Source organism: Molossus molossus, unplaced genomic scaffold (assembly GCF_014108415.1).
Source record: "Molossus molossus isolate mMolMol1 unplaced genomic scaffold, mMolMol1.p scaffold_m16_p_1, whole genome shotgun sequence".
NCBI lineage: Eukaryota > Metazoa > Chordata > Mammalia > Chiroptera > Molossidae > Molossus > Molossus molossus.
In genome coordinates this window covers 251,082,217-251,096,744 of record NW_023425344.1, presented here as the reverse complement: position 1 = coordinate 251,096,744, position 14,528 = coordinate 251,082,217, and the positions used below count along the sequence as shown (strand labels likewise).

At 42.2% G+C, this 14,528-nt stretch overlaps 2 protein-coding genes across 2 annotated transcripts in view; one reads left to right on the top strand and one right to left on the bottom strand.

The window, feature by feature from the left end:
• The window catches only part of PPP1R13B (protein phosphatase 1 regulatory subunit 13B), a 97,461-nt gene that overhangs the window by 26,453 nt on the left and 56,480 nt on the right, over positions 1-14,528 (top strand). The gene's annotated exons all lie outside the window — the stretch shown is intronic.
• Positions 8,592-8,816, bottom strand: LOC118639872 (40S ribosomal protein S3a-like). The gene has a single exon (XM_036276468.1). The coding sequence runs from the start codon at positions 8,814-8,816 to the stop codon at positions 8,592-8,594; it is 225 nt and encodes a 74-aa protein (XP_036132361.1).

The window sequence follows — 14,528 nt, the reverse complement described above, 5'->3', positions numbered from 1 at the left end:
TTTGTAGATTGCATTCTGATTTTTTTTTTTTTTTTCAGAGAGAGTGGAGGGGGTCAGGCATCAGTTTTTTTGTTCCCCTTATTTATGCATTCATTGGTTGATTCTTTTGTTGTTGTTGTTAATCCTCACCCAAGGATATTTTTCCATTGATTTCAGATAGAGTGAAAGAGAGGGAGGGGGAAAGAAAGAGAAACAAACATTGATGTGAGAGAGACACATCGATTGGTTGCCTCTCATACTCCTATCTGGGCCAGGTATTGAACCTGCAACCCAGGTCTGTGCCCTTGCCTGGAATCGCACCCGAGACCCTTCAGTGCAAGAGCTGATATTCTAACCACTGAGCCAAACCGGCCAGGACATTGGTTGATTCTTTGGTCTTTTTTTTAATTCTTGCAGGCTTTCTCCCTTTTTTTTTTTTTTTTTAATTCTCACCCGAGGACATTTTTTTGCGTTTATCTTCAGATAGAGTGGGAGAGAGAAAGGGAGGAAGAGAGAGAGAAACATCGATGTGAAAGAGACACATCAACTGCTCATCACCCACACAACCCCAACCGGGGCCAGGGACAAACTGCAACCAAGGTACATGCCCCTAGCGGGAACTGAACCCGGGACTCTCTGGTCCGCGGGCCAATGCTCCAACCGCTGATCCAAACCGGCCAGGGCTACTTCATTCCTTTTAATGAGCAAGTTATATTTCAATGTATAGATAGATGTACTGCATTGTGTTTATCCATTTATCAGTTTGTGCCTTTACCACTTTTTGGTTGTCATGAATAATGCCTCTATAAACATTTGTGTTCAAGTTTTTGTCTAGACATGTTTTAATTCTCTTGGGTACCTAGGAGTAGATTTTTGTTGTTAACCCTCACCCGAGGATATTTTTCCATTGATTTTTAGATAGACTGGGAGGGAGGGAAGGGGGGGGGGGGAGAGAGAGAGAGAGAGAGAGAGAAACTTCGATGTGAGAGAGACACATCAATGGTTGCCTCCTGCATGACCCCAGCCCGGGATGGGGATCAAACCTGCAATCCAGGTACATGACCTTGACCAGGAATTGAACCTGAGCCCCTTCAGTGTGCAGTCTGGTACTCTAACCACTGAGCAAAACCAACCAGGGCAAGAATCTAATTTAATAGACATTTAACTTTGAATAGATGCTACTCAAATATTTAAACGTATGTTCTCACAAGACTAGACATTGTTAAATATGTACTCCTGCAGTCTTATACTTCTTGTTTATTTAGAAAAAAATGTATTGCTCTCCAAAGGCTAATTCTGTTTCTTTGCCAAAATAATACAGATTCCAATTACGGAAATTAAACTTAACATGATTACACTGACCTATTCCTTTATTTTCTTCAGTTAATTATTCCCCCCCAAAATTTACAGGGGGGGAGGGGGGGGAATGGACCTCAACCCAATACCCTGCAGCGCCACCTTGTGGAAAGAGGGGAGTCTTTGTCCATGATGCCTGGCTTTGAGTGAATTCTACCAAATATCACAAAGGTGTGATATTTGGCGCCTGATGTTCACACTAACATTTTTAAAAGATGTTTTTGTTCTCTCTGATGTGGACAAACTCAGTGATAAGAGGGTAAAATATTAGCCTTAAAGATGAGAAGACAGGCGTCTACCTTTCATGTCTCAACCTATTGTAAAAAGAAACTGTATATAACTGGGGGAGTTTATTGAGTGCCTGTTGTATGCCAGACACCAGGCCAGGCACTAGTGATACAGCAGTGAACTAACCAAAGTTCTGCTCTTAGCGAGCATGTTTTCTAGTGGGAGGAGGCAGAGGCTAAACAAATAGACTTATAACCTAGATAAGGTGGTAGTAAATGCTAAGAAGAAGAAAATAAAGTAGGGTGAGAGGGTAGAGAGTGACAGAAAACTGCTGTTTGGGAAAGCTTCCCCAATAAAGTGACATTTGAGCAGAGGCCTGAAGTAAGAGTGATATAGGCATGTTAGTAGCTGAGGGAAGAGTGGTCTAGGTAGAGAACAGCAAGTGCAAAGGCCCTGAGGCAGGAGTTGGCTTGCTGTGTTGGAAGAACAGTGAAAATGCCAGTGTGAGCGGAGCAAGGGAATGGAAGGAGGCACACTAAGAGTGTGATCAGAGGTGTGTATCTGTGATGCAGGTCATGTAGGACCTTGGAGACATGACTTAGGACTTTGGAATTTATTTTTAGAGAGTTAGGACACCACGGGAGTATTTTGAGTGACGTGATATATCTGAAGGACAAGAGTGGAAACAGCCCTGGCTGGTTTGGCTCAGTGGTTAGATTGTTGGCCTGCAGTCCAGAGAGACCCAGGTTTGGTTCTTGCTGGGGGCATGTACCTCAGTTGCAGTTTGTCCCCGGCCCTGGTTGGGTCATGCGGAAGGCAGCCACTCGATGTGTCCCTTTCACGTCGATGTTTCTCTCTCTGTCTCTTTCTTCCTCTCTCTCCCTCCCACTCTATCTGAACAAAAAATGGAAAAATGTCCTTGGTGAGGATTAAAAAAAAAAAAAGTGTGGAAACATAGGTTGCTATTGCAGACACCCAGTCTGAGAGGTGCCAGGGAAGTAGCAGTGGAAACACGCTGTCAGATTGTGTATACTTTGAAATTAGGGTTGATGGTATTGCTAATATGTTGTGGAGTATGAGGAGAAGGGAGTCCAGAGGACCTCCCAATCTGTCAGATTGTACTCCTTGCTCTGTGTGAATGTGTGCTTTTCAGTCTTTGAGAGAGGCAGTTCAGGAAGTGGGAGGAGGCATTCAAGGCAGTGTCTTAGACCTAGTTTTCCTTACGATCCTAATGTTGAGATTCTAAAGCTGTGAACAGTGTTGCAACATGTTAGAGCCGGAAGGGTGCTTGGTGTTTTCTCATATCAGGGCAGGTTGCCCCCTGGAAAGCTGAAAAGGTCTTCTAATGTCCTCCTATTCCCACCCCAACTGATCCTTTCTATGGATTTTGTGATCTTTACTCATAAGCTACCAAGTAAGTTTTACAAGTTACTGAAACTTGCTGTAGCTTTTTTTTTAATCCTCACTCAAGGACATTTTTCTATTTTTTGTTCAGATACAATGGGAGGGAGAGAGAGAAACATCAATGTGGAAGGGACACATCGAGTGGCTGCCACCCACACGACCCAACCAGGGCAGGGGACAAACTGCAACCGAGGTACATGCCCTTAGCGGGAACCAAACCCGGGTCTCTCGGGACTGCAGGCAGACGCTCTAAACGCTGAGCCAAACCAGCCAGGGCTGCTGTAGCTTTTATTATCTTATTTCTCCTCAATTATTTTTTTATCCAAGTTCCTTTTCCATTAGAAAGTGGAAGCAGGTGGGGATTGGTGCACTGAGGGGTCTAATGCTTTACCTAAGTGGGTCAGAGAGGTGTCTTAAAGGATGTCCCATCCCTATTACTTACTGAGCTCTTGGCAAGAAGAAGGTAAGACACAGAGGTGGACTAGGCAGTCACAGAAAAGGCAGTAGCAGAGATGAGGATAGAACTTGTTTCTTTTTTTTTAATGTTCATAGAATTTGCCCAGCTGGTGTGGCTCAGTGGTTGAGCGTCAATCCATGCACCAAGAAGTCGCTGGTTCACATGGCCATGTTGTGGGCCTGATCCCCAGTGGGGGACATGCAGGAAGTGGCCAATCGATGTTCTCTCTCATCAATATTCCTATCTCTCTCTCCCTCTCCTTTCCTCTCTCTCTAAAAATAAAAAAAAAAAATTTTTTTTTTAAATGATCACCACATTAATTCTGGTTATCTGTCACCTCACACAGTTACACATTTTTTTTCTTGTGATAAGAATTTATTTATTTATTTATCTATCTTTATTGTTGAATGTATTACAGATGTTCCTCATTTCCCCCCATTGACCCCCTCCTCCCCACTCCCGCCCCCCTCCTGCCTTTTCCCACTGTTGTTTGTGTTCATTGGTTATGCATATAAGTTCTTTGGTTTATTTCCTCCCACCCCCCCAACCCCCTTCTCTTTGAGGTTTGTCAGTCTAGCAACCAATTTGTTCTTCTTTTTTTTTTTTTTACTCACCCGAGGACATTTTCCCATTTTTTTGTTCAGGTAGAGTGGGAGGGAGAGAGAGGAACAGAGAGAGAGAGAAACATCGATGTGAAAGGAACACATCGAGTGGCTGCCACCCACACGACTGACCAGGGCCGGGGACAAACTGCAACTGAGGTACATGCCCTTAGCGGGAACCGAACCCGGGTCTCTCAGGACCGCAGGTCGATGCTCTAACCGCTGAGCCAAACCGGCCAGGGCCCAATTTGTTCTTCTTAATCCCTTCATATTTTTCACCCATTCTCCCCAACCCCCCTCCCATCTGGCAGCCAACAAAATGTTCTCTGTATTTTTGAGATTGTTTCTGTTCTGCATGTTCATTTTGTTTGTAGATTCAATTGTCGATAGATATGTATTCATTGCCATTTTGTTTGTTTATATATTTTATCTTTTTCTTCAAAAGGACCCTTCAACATTTCATATAATAACGGTTTGGTGGTGATGAACTCCTTTAGCTTTGTCTTGTCTGGGAAAGTCTTTATATGGCCATCGATTCTAAATGACAGCTTTGCAGGATAGAGTAATCTTGGTTGTCGGTTCTCGCTTTTCATCATTCTGAATATTTCTTGCCACTCCCTTCTGGCCTGCAAAGTTTCTTTTGAGAAATCAGCTGACAGCCTTATGGGAACTCCCTTGTAGGTAATTATCTGCTTTTCTCTTGCTACTTTTAAGATTCTCTCTTTGTCTTGAACCTTTTGCATTTTGATGATGATGTGTCTTGGTGTGGGCCTCTTGGGGTTCATCTTGTTTGGGACTATCTGTGCTTCCTGGACTTGTATGTCTGTTTCCTTCACCAAGTTAGGGAATTTTCTGCCATTTTTGTTTCAAAGAGGTTTTCAATTTCTTGTTCTCTCTCTTCTCCTTCTGGCACCCCCAAGATGCGAATGTTGGCACGCTTGAAGTTGTCCCAGAGGCTCCTTACACTATCCTCATTTTTTTGGATTCTTTTCCCATTTTGCTGTTCTGATTGGGTGTTTTTTGCATCCTTATATTCCAAATCGATGGTTTGCTTCTTGGTTTTACATTCTCTACTATTGAATCTGTGTAAATTATTCTTTATTTCAGTTAGTGTCTCCTTCATTTCTGACTATGCTTCCTTCATTTCTGACTGGTCCTTTTTTAAGCTCTTGATGCCCTCACTAAGTTCACTGAGCATCCTTATAAGCAGTATTTTGAACTCAGCATCTGTTAGGTTGCTTATCTCCATTTCGCTTAGTTCTTTTCCTGGAGATTTGTTCTGTTCTTTCATTTGGAACCTGTTTCTTTACCTCGTTACGGCTGCCTCCCTGTGTTTGTTTCTATGTATTACTTAATGAGAAATATGGGGCTGAGACGAGATGCTGCTTGTTTGAAAGAATTTAGGAAAACCTGAAGCAGGATCCAAGACAGGCCAATCCTATGGTAAAGCAACTGGCAACAGCGTGGGTGGGCCTGAAAGTTGGGTGGGGCGGGGCCTCAGGGAATTACCAGGGTGGGGCAAACAGTGTGAGCCAGGTTGCTGGAGTCCCAGATAATGGCAGCTGTCTGCTGTCCCAGGGAAGGGTTCGCCAAAGGAACAAAGGCCTCTCTCAGCACATTTGTCCAGAGAAAGCCCCCTCTCCAGCCCTTGCTCCAGTGCCAAACAGCTCAGTTCTTCCCTGTATGTCTCTGGTGCCCCTCGAGCTGCCTCCCCTCCAAGCTTAGAGGGAGTGAGTGTGATAAATCCGTGTGTGGGCCCTTTAAGGAGCTGCCTGGGGCTCCAGTGCCTCAACCTCCTTGAGCCTCAGTTCCTGCTGGTTTTTCCAGCCAGAAGTTATGGGGACTTCTCTTTCTGGCACTGGAACCCTGAGCTGGGCGCCTGGTGTGGAATGGGGACCCCTCAGTCCTCAGAGAGGACCTTCCCAGCTGAGGTGTCGTCCCGATTTTTATGCGCCACACGTGGGTGTGGGACCAGACCGTCTGCCTCTGCCCCTCCTACCAGTCTCGACAGTCTCGACGTGGGTGCTGCTTTAATTCCTCTTTAATTCTGTAGTTGTAGGATTTTCATTTGGCGCGATTTCAGGCGGTTTTGTTTTTTTTTTTTTAATCATCCTCACCCGAGGACATTTTTCCATTTTTTGTTCAGATAGAGCGGGAGGGAAAGAGAGGAAGAGAGAGAGAGAGAAACATCGATGTGAAAGGGACACATCGAGTGGTCGCCACCCGCACAGCCAACCAGGGCCAGGGACAAACTGCAACCGAGGTACATGCCCTCAGCGGGAACCGAACCCGGGTCCCTCCGGACCGCAGGCCGATGCTCTAACCGCTGAGCCAAACCGGCCAGGGCCAGGCGGTTTTGAATGATAGTTTTTCTTTAGTTTAGTTGTAACTTTGATGTGGTTGTGGGAGGACGTGATACCGCGTTTACCTACTCCGCCATCTTGACCGGAAGTCGTGATAAGAATTTTTAAGATCTCTCTTAGCACCTTTCAAATATACAACATAGTTTTGGGTTTCAGTTTCAAACTTTATAAGCCCCCGCTGATTTGTGTGGGATTTTTTGGTACGCCCCTAGCAGGAACCAAACCCGGAACTCTCTGGTCCACAGGCCAACCAACGCTCCAACCACTGAGCAAAACCGGCCAGGGCAAGAAAAATTTTAAAAAATATATATATATTCATAGAATTTATTGAGGTGACATTGGTTAATACAATTATATAGGTTTCGAGTGTACATTTCTATGATATACTCTGTATATTGTATTGTGTTCATTGGGTTTCTTATTTCAGGCTTCTTTGTGCCACTTCAGTAGTTTTTTATTTCCTTTTCTGGAAGTTTACTTTATAAAAACAGTTTTATTGAGGTGTGATTATGTACCATAAAATTTACCCATTTTTATTTTTTCACAAGTAAGATTTTTAAATATTTGCTCCATTAAATGTCTGCATTTTAGAGTCCCCTTTTCTCCACACTCTCGCCAACACTTGTTGTTTGATGATTTGTTGATGGCGGCCATTCTGACAGGTGTGAGGTGATACCTCATTGTTGTTTTAATTTGCATCTCTCTGATGATTAGTGATGTTGAGCATTTTTTCATATGTTTCTTAGCCATTTGTATGTCTTATTTGGAGAGGTGTCTGTTCCTCTGTCCATTTTTTAATTGGGTTCTTTGTCTTCCTTTTGTTGAGTTGTATGAGCACTCTATATATATTGGAAATTAACCCTTTATCTGATATATCATTGGCAATTATGCTCTCCCATAGAGTAGGTTGCCTTTCCATTTTGATGAAGTGTTGGTGAGGGTGTGGAGAAAAGGGGACTCTAGTACACTGCTGGTGGGAATGCAGACTGGTGCAGCCACTATGGAAAACAATATGGTGTTACCTCAAAAAATTAAAAATTGAACTGCCATTTGATCCAGTGATCCCACTTCTAGGAATGAATATACCCTAAGAAGCCTGAAACACCAATCAGAAAAAATATATGTATTCCCGTGTTCGTAGCAGCACTATTTACAATAGCTAAGATCTGGAAACAGCCCAAATGTCCATCAGTAGACGAATGGATAAAAAAGCAGTGGTACATATACACAAATGGAGTACTATGCAGCTGTAAGAAAGATCTCTTATCCTTTGAGACGACATGGAGGGACCTGGAAAGTATTATCCTAAGCGAAACAAGCCAAACAGAGAAAGACAAGTATCATATGATCTCACTTATTTGTGGAATATAATGAACATAACAGTCTGAGGGATGGGTGGTCCCAGAGACGTGGAAGTGGGGTATAGACTGACAATCCCCAGAAGAGGGGGTGATAGGGGAGAGATAAACCACAGAACTTGTATGCATGAACAATGGACATGGACAACAAAGCTGAGGACAGGGTGGGGAGGGAGGGGGAAGGGGGGAATCAGTGGGGGAAAAAGGAAAAACATCTGTAACAAAAATTAATTTAAAAATAAAATAAAATAAAACACTGGGAAAAACAAACAAAATGTTTACATTTTAAACAGATTATTGGACTGGGGGCTCATATCCTTCAGCTCATTCATTCAACTTAAGCGCTTGTCTCATCCCTAGTAGCTTTCCCAGAATTGCTACCTTCATCATGAAGCTCCATGAGTTTTCCCAATTCACTCTTGGGCTTCTTCAGCATTTTGACTTTTCTAACAAAGACATCATTGAGTGAATTAATAGATTGGCAAGCCTTTTTCTATGTCTTTTCCAATATCTGGAATCAATTTATTGACCACTTTAAGTCATTTGTCTGCACCTCTTGGGCCATGATTTCCATTATCTTCTGGATTTGGTGGACCCGCTGATGCTGAGTGTAAGAGGTCTTCCAAATCTGATTGTTGCTGTTTTAGTAAAACCAATATAGAACAGACGAAGCAAATAACCATTGGTAGTCTTGACATCAACATGATCTTCACTCATAGTCTGCCATTTTTTGACCATGGAGCACATCTTGTCACGGGTAAGATCCATGCCATAGAAATTAGGCAGTTTAGCCCTGAATATGCTCAGTAATTAGCTTGGACTTTCTAAATGCAGCTTCATCATTCTACAGATCAGCTAGGTTCACTTCAAAAATACAACCCTTAAACCCATCAGATGCGATTTTGGTTCCTTGAGTTCTCGTGACTAGTGTTTTTCCAATATTTCTTATATTGAACATAGCTGGTGCTTTCACATTATACCAATCTTTCTTAGAAAATGGATCAACCACTTTCTTCTTGGTTCCCTTTTTGCTGCCTTTCGTAAGGCGCTTGTTCTCGCCCACCGCCATGGTGCTGCTCAGACAGCCAAAAGGGCAAATTGACCCATTTTAAGTGAACCATGCAGTAATCTTTAGTAAATTTACAGAGTTGTGTAATCATTGCCACAATCTAATTTTACATCTTTGTCCCCCAAAAAAGATTTTGTGCCTGTTTGCAGCCACTCCCCATTTCATCTAATTTCTCTCTGTGGATTTGCCTAACACAGACATTTCATGTAAGTAGAATTGTATAATATATGATCTTTTGTGTCTGGCCTCTTTCACCTAGCATAATGTTTTCAAAGTTCGTTCATGTTGTAGTCTGTGTTAGTGCTTTGTTCCTTTTATGACTGAATACTCTTCCATTGTATGATATACCACATTTTATTCATTGCATCAGTTGATGGACAGTTTGGTTGTTTCCAGTTTTTGCCTACTATGAATAATGCTGCTGTGAACATTTGCATGTGAGACTTTTATGGCATATAATTTTACTCTCTTGGGTAGGTAGTTAGGAATGGAATTGCTGGGTTAAATGGTAAATCTGTGTTTAACCTTTTAAGAAACTGCTGAATGGTTTTTCAGAATGTTTCTACCACCAATGTACAAGAATGTGTTTCTCCACATCCTCATCAATACTTGTTACTGTCTTTTTTATTAATAGGATAGTTCCTTTCTCTTCTTTGTTCTGGGTGGTTTTCCCTCAGCTTTATTGAGATATAATTGACATGTAATAGTGTGTCGTTGTGTAATTGACATGCAGCATTGTGTAATGTTCTGTACAGTGTGATGATTTGTTAGCATGTATGTATTACAGATAATCCCCCTCCACACACACATCCATTTGTCTTCAGATAGAGTGGAAGGGAGAGAGAGAGAAAAAAGAGAAACATCAACATGAGAAAGACACATCGACTGATTGTCTCCCACACGACCCCAACCGGGGACGAACCGCAACCAAGGTATGTGCCCTTGACTGGAATCGAAGCAGTGACTCATTGGTCCACGGGCTGATGCTCTAACTGTTGAAACAAACCGACCAGGGCGATAGTATCTCTTTTTTAATGGTTTCTACATCCCTAATTTGTGCTTTGTTTTGATTTCCATGGACCGAGAATATCCTTTAAATAATCAAGTTTGTAAACATTTGAAAAATTCTAGGTAGATTATTTAAATGAGTGATTGATTCCAATTGATTTTCTTTCATAGCTCAAACATTCTTGAAAGTAAGGATAAGGTGACCTCTTAAGCTACTTGAGATAGTTATGCAATTGCCTGCCAGCTAGCCTGCCTCTGTCCCTCATTTTCTGAGTAACACATATGTGTCCAGCATTTTATTCAAGCGCTGAGAACACATGTCCTGCCTCAGTGGCCTTATGGTCATTCTGGGTTTTTCGGGGGTTTTTTTTGTTTTGTTTTAAGAAATATGTGCAGCTATCAACACACTTTGTTGATTTCAAGACCAGGTCACAACTCACTCCCGTGAGCTACAAACACTGTTCAGTAGAGGGTGTAATCATGAAAACCACTGATAATTTAGTGTAAGAATGATGTTCTAAAAATAGCCACCGTCTGGTATAGGAGAGCAGAAGAGGAGCCTGTCTCAGACTGGGTAGACAGTAGGGTCAGCAAACACTTCTGAAAGGAGGTGGACGTTGGAAGTGATGAAGGAGGAGGAGCGGGGGTGAGACAGAGGGGATAATTTGAAGAAAGACCTAAATAGGGCACCTTGTTGTCATGTACTTGTCACACAGCCCATCGTATAAATCTGTGTTTTTCTAACTGCAGTTGACCACATTTTCTATTTTCATCATATCTTTTAGGAAGGTTAAACATTAAATTCCTTTTTCCTTTTAGTTGTTTTCTTTAGTTCACTTAATCCTTTACCCTATTGGGTTTCTTCTCTATTTTATATGTACTATTAAGGGAAAAAACACTACTCATTACATTGTGGTATGCTGTCAATTATAAGATATATTGTGACTTCAAAGATGTTACAATATAAACAAAGCAAAGTGCTTCTAGAATCAATACTATATGATATTTGTGTTGGAGATTCTTCAGGTATGTTTTAAGCTAAGGAAATCTTGCTAGAATAATAGTAGCAGTCACATGCCTTTTCAGCTTTGTTTTAGGTGATGCTTTAGGGAAGTAGGTGCCATCCAGGTCAATGCCAGCTTAATGTATCTTGAAAGCTTTTAAATCTATCATGATTATAATTAAATTAGCTTTGGTTAAATAATAGAGATTGGGGGAATGAATTTTGCTAAGATTAGGAAAGATAGGGTTTACTAAAGACTACAAAATAGAATTAAAAAGTAATGTTTTAGTGACCTTTGCATAAATTTTCTGGTGTTCTGAGCTTTTTTTTTTTTTTATCCTCACCTGAGGACATTATTCAGATAGAGTGGGAAGGAGAGAGAGAGAGAGAAATATCGACGTGAAAGAGACCCATCAAGTGGCTGCCACCCCCACGACCCAACCAGGGCTGGGCACAAACTGCAACCGAGGTACATGCCCTTAGCAGGAACCGAACCCGAGTCTCTCTGGACCTCAGACTAACACTCTAACCTCTGAGCCAAACCGGCCAGGGCTGGTGTTCTTAGCTTTTAAAAATCAATATTCAGCCTCACAATTCTGCCATTCTGCCTCTTTCCCCCCTTGCCCATCATGTTGAACTCATTCATAAGCTGAGAAGTGTTGATAATTCAAAAAGTGCCCCAAAATAGTGTCATGCCATTATTTATTCTGACAGTAGGTTCATAAAGAACTCTGCTTTTCAGAGCAAGGAAGCACAAACCGAGCTTTTCTGAGTGTTAGAAAGGGGCTGCTGTGTGCCCGGGGTGGGAAGGGAGCATGCGAGACCTTGGTTTGGCCAGAACCTGATCTTCCAGAAGCAAATGACTGTGTAACAGTCACTAGCTTACAGTATGGAGAACAGACCATGGGATACTGTGGCAGGCCCATGGGGTGGGGGTGAGGAACAGCAAAGACCACAGAGCTGAGGAAAAGGGAAAAGGGCACTCTGCTGGTTATTAGAGTGCGGTACTAATAGCACTTAATGGGAGTGTTAAAAATATTTTTACTGCCCTACCCGGTTTTTGCTCAGTGGTTAGAACATTGGCCCGTGGAAACAATGAGTTGCAGGTTCAATTCCAGTCAAGGGCACGTACCCCTGTTGTGGTTTGTACCTGGCCCTGGTCGGGTCATGCAGAGGCAGCCAGTCAGTGTGTCCCTCTCACGCCCATGTTTCTCTTTCTCTCTCCCTCCTTCCCACTCTGAAGATAAACAGAAAAATATCCTCGGGTGAGGATTAAAAAATTTTTTTTTTTTTACTAACTTGAAATTTTGATACATAAAACATGGTTTGGGAAAATTTATTATTAGATCTTGGAGAATTAGCCTATGATATCTTTAACATTAGAAGCGTAAAATAAATGTGTGTAAACAAGAATAAAAATATATTCCAGTTGTTCTGGTGAAAACTTAGAACATTAAGGCCCTTTCAGCCTGGACTTGTTTGCACTGTACCCAGAAATTACCTATCTTATTCCCAATTTTATAGATTCCAGGCCATTTATTTCAATATTCAAAAGCCCCCCAGGCATGTGTGTGTGTGTGTGTTTAATATGTAAGTTTCTCTTATGGATTAGTGAGCAGAAATAACTTAAATTTCTTATAAAATAGAAATGTACTTATAATACCCAAGAACAGAAGGAAAAATACTTTTTTATTGAACAGACTGGATGTGTCTCACTTTGATTATTGCAGTATTTCCTCAGTTCTGTGGTATGGTGGAGATTTTATATTTTTGTGTCATTCATGGAGATGACTAGATTTTACATTTTTTTTCTATCGATTTTAGAGAGAGAGAAAGGGAGAGGGAAAGAGAGGGAGAAACATCGATGAGAGAGAACATCGATCAGTTGCTTCCTGCACACCCCCCACCGGGGATTCGGCCTATAACCTGGGCATATGCCCTGTCTGGGACCCAAACTGGTGACCTCCTGATGCATGGGTCGATGCCCAACTACTGAGCCACAACAGCTGGGCAGACGACCATTTTTTTTTTTTTATCCTCACCCGAGGACATTTTTCCATTTTTTGTTCAGGTAGAGTGGGAGGGAGAGAGAGGAACAGAGAGAGAGAGAGAAACATCGATGTGAAAGGAACACATCGAGTGGCTGCCACCCGCACAACCGACCAGGGCCGGGGACAAACTGCAACCGAGGTACGCGCCCTTAGCGGGAACCGAACCTGGGTCTCTCAGGACCACAGGCCGATGCTCTAACCGCTGAGCCAAACCGGCCAGGGCACAGACGACCAATTTTAATGTGCCTACCACAAGTTAGGTACTGAAGAGGCAATGGTAAATGAGAGATTCAAAAGTGAATTGCTTGGAGGAACCTAGAGCCAAGTGAGAAGACCGAGAGGAGTTAATGCTGTGATGTAATAAAGATACCTGTGAAGAGTTCCGGAATCACAAAGGAAGGAATATGTATCCTCCCTGGTGAGAGGAGGCAGTGAAGGGAGGTTTTCCAAAGGTAGTAGCATACGAGCTGAGTATTGAAGGGTGAATAGGAGTTTATAGGTGAACAGGAAGGGTGCTGGGGCAGAGAGGGACTGCAGCCGGAGAGAATGTGATTAGAGTTGAGGGAGCAAGGTCAAGGTTGGTGTGGAAGGCTTTAGGACTGGAAGGCTAAGAGGGTTGTGAGGAAGGGAGTTTGTAGTTTATCGTGTGGCTTGGCTTTCTATGGAAATCTAAGCCCTCTGAGAGTCTCTGGAGAAAAAAGAGCTTCTGTGAACAGTACAGACTTAGAGTCTTACATGCTCGGTAGAGACACCTGTTTTATGTTTATATTCCAGAAAGAAAAAAAAAGTCTTGGGAAGGGGCTGCAGTTGGGCAGTGCAGAGCTCCTGACCATTTTCAACAAGGGAGTGACTTCACTTGATTTACATTTAGAGAATGAGCTGGTACTGCTAATGGGGGGAGGCTGGTGTTGGGAGATTGGTGACAAGAAGACCAGTTCATAACTATTACAATTTTGGTTAAATAAAATCTGACCATCGATATAAAGATGTTTACTCTCAAAACTTAGAAATTTAGGGTTCTTCTAAGAAAAAAGCATTTTAAGATGAGAATTTGGGGATAAATGCAGATTTTATTGCTGATTCTGATCAAAGATTAAACAAATGGTTTATAATGCTGTCTGATAGAAAAAATCTGGTTTAAATTGTACTTGTAATTTTTTTTCATTCCTTTCCAACATGCTCTCTTGAGATCTTAGATCAAAGTGGTAGGATTTTTTAAAGATTAAAATGTGCTAGAAATTTTATATTTTCTCAAATACAGTGTAATGTATTTTTATATTTAAGGGCCATGTACACTTCTTTTACTGGAATACATTATTTTTCTCAGCCAATTTTTAAAAATAAATTAGATTTTTTTGTCTTTTTGTAACAGTTTTTTTTTTATCCTCATACTAGAACATTTTTTCCATTTTTTGTTCAGATAGAGTGGGAGAAAGAGAGAGGAAGGAAGGGAGAGAGAGAGGAAACATCGACATGAAAGGGACACATCGAGTGGCTGCTTCCCGCACGGCCCTGACCCAACCAGGGCTGGGGACAAACCGCAACCGAGGTACATCCCCTTAGCGGGAACCGAACCCGGGTCTCTCTGGACTGCAGGCCGACGCTCTAACCGCTGAGTCAAACGGGGCCAGGGCTCTTTTTGATACAATT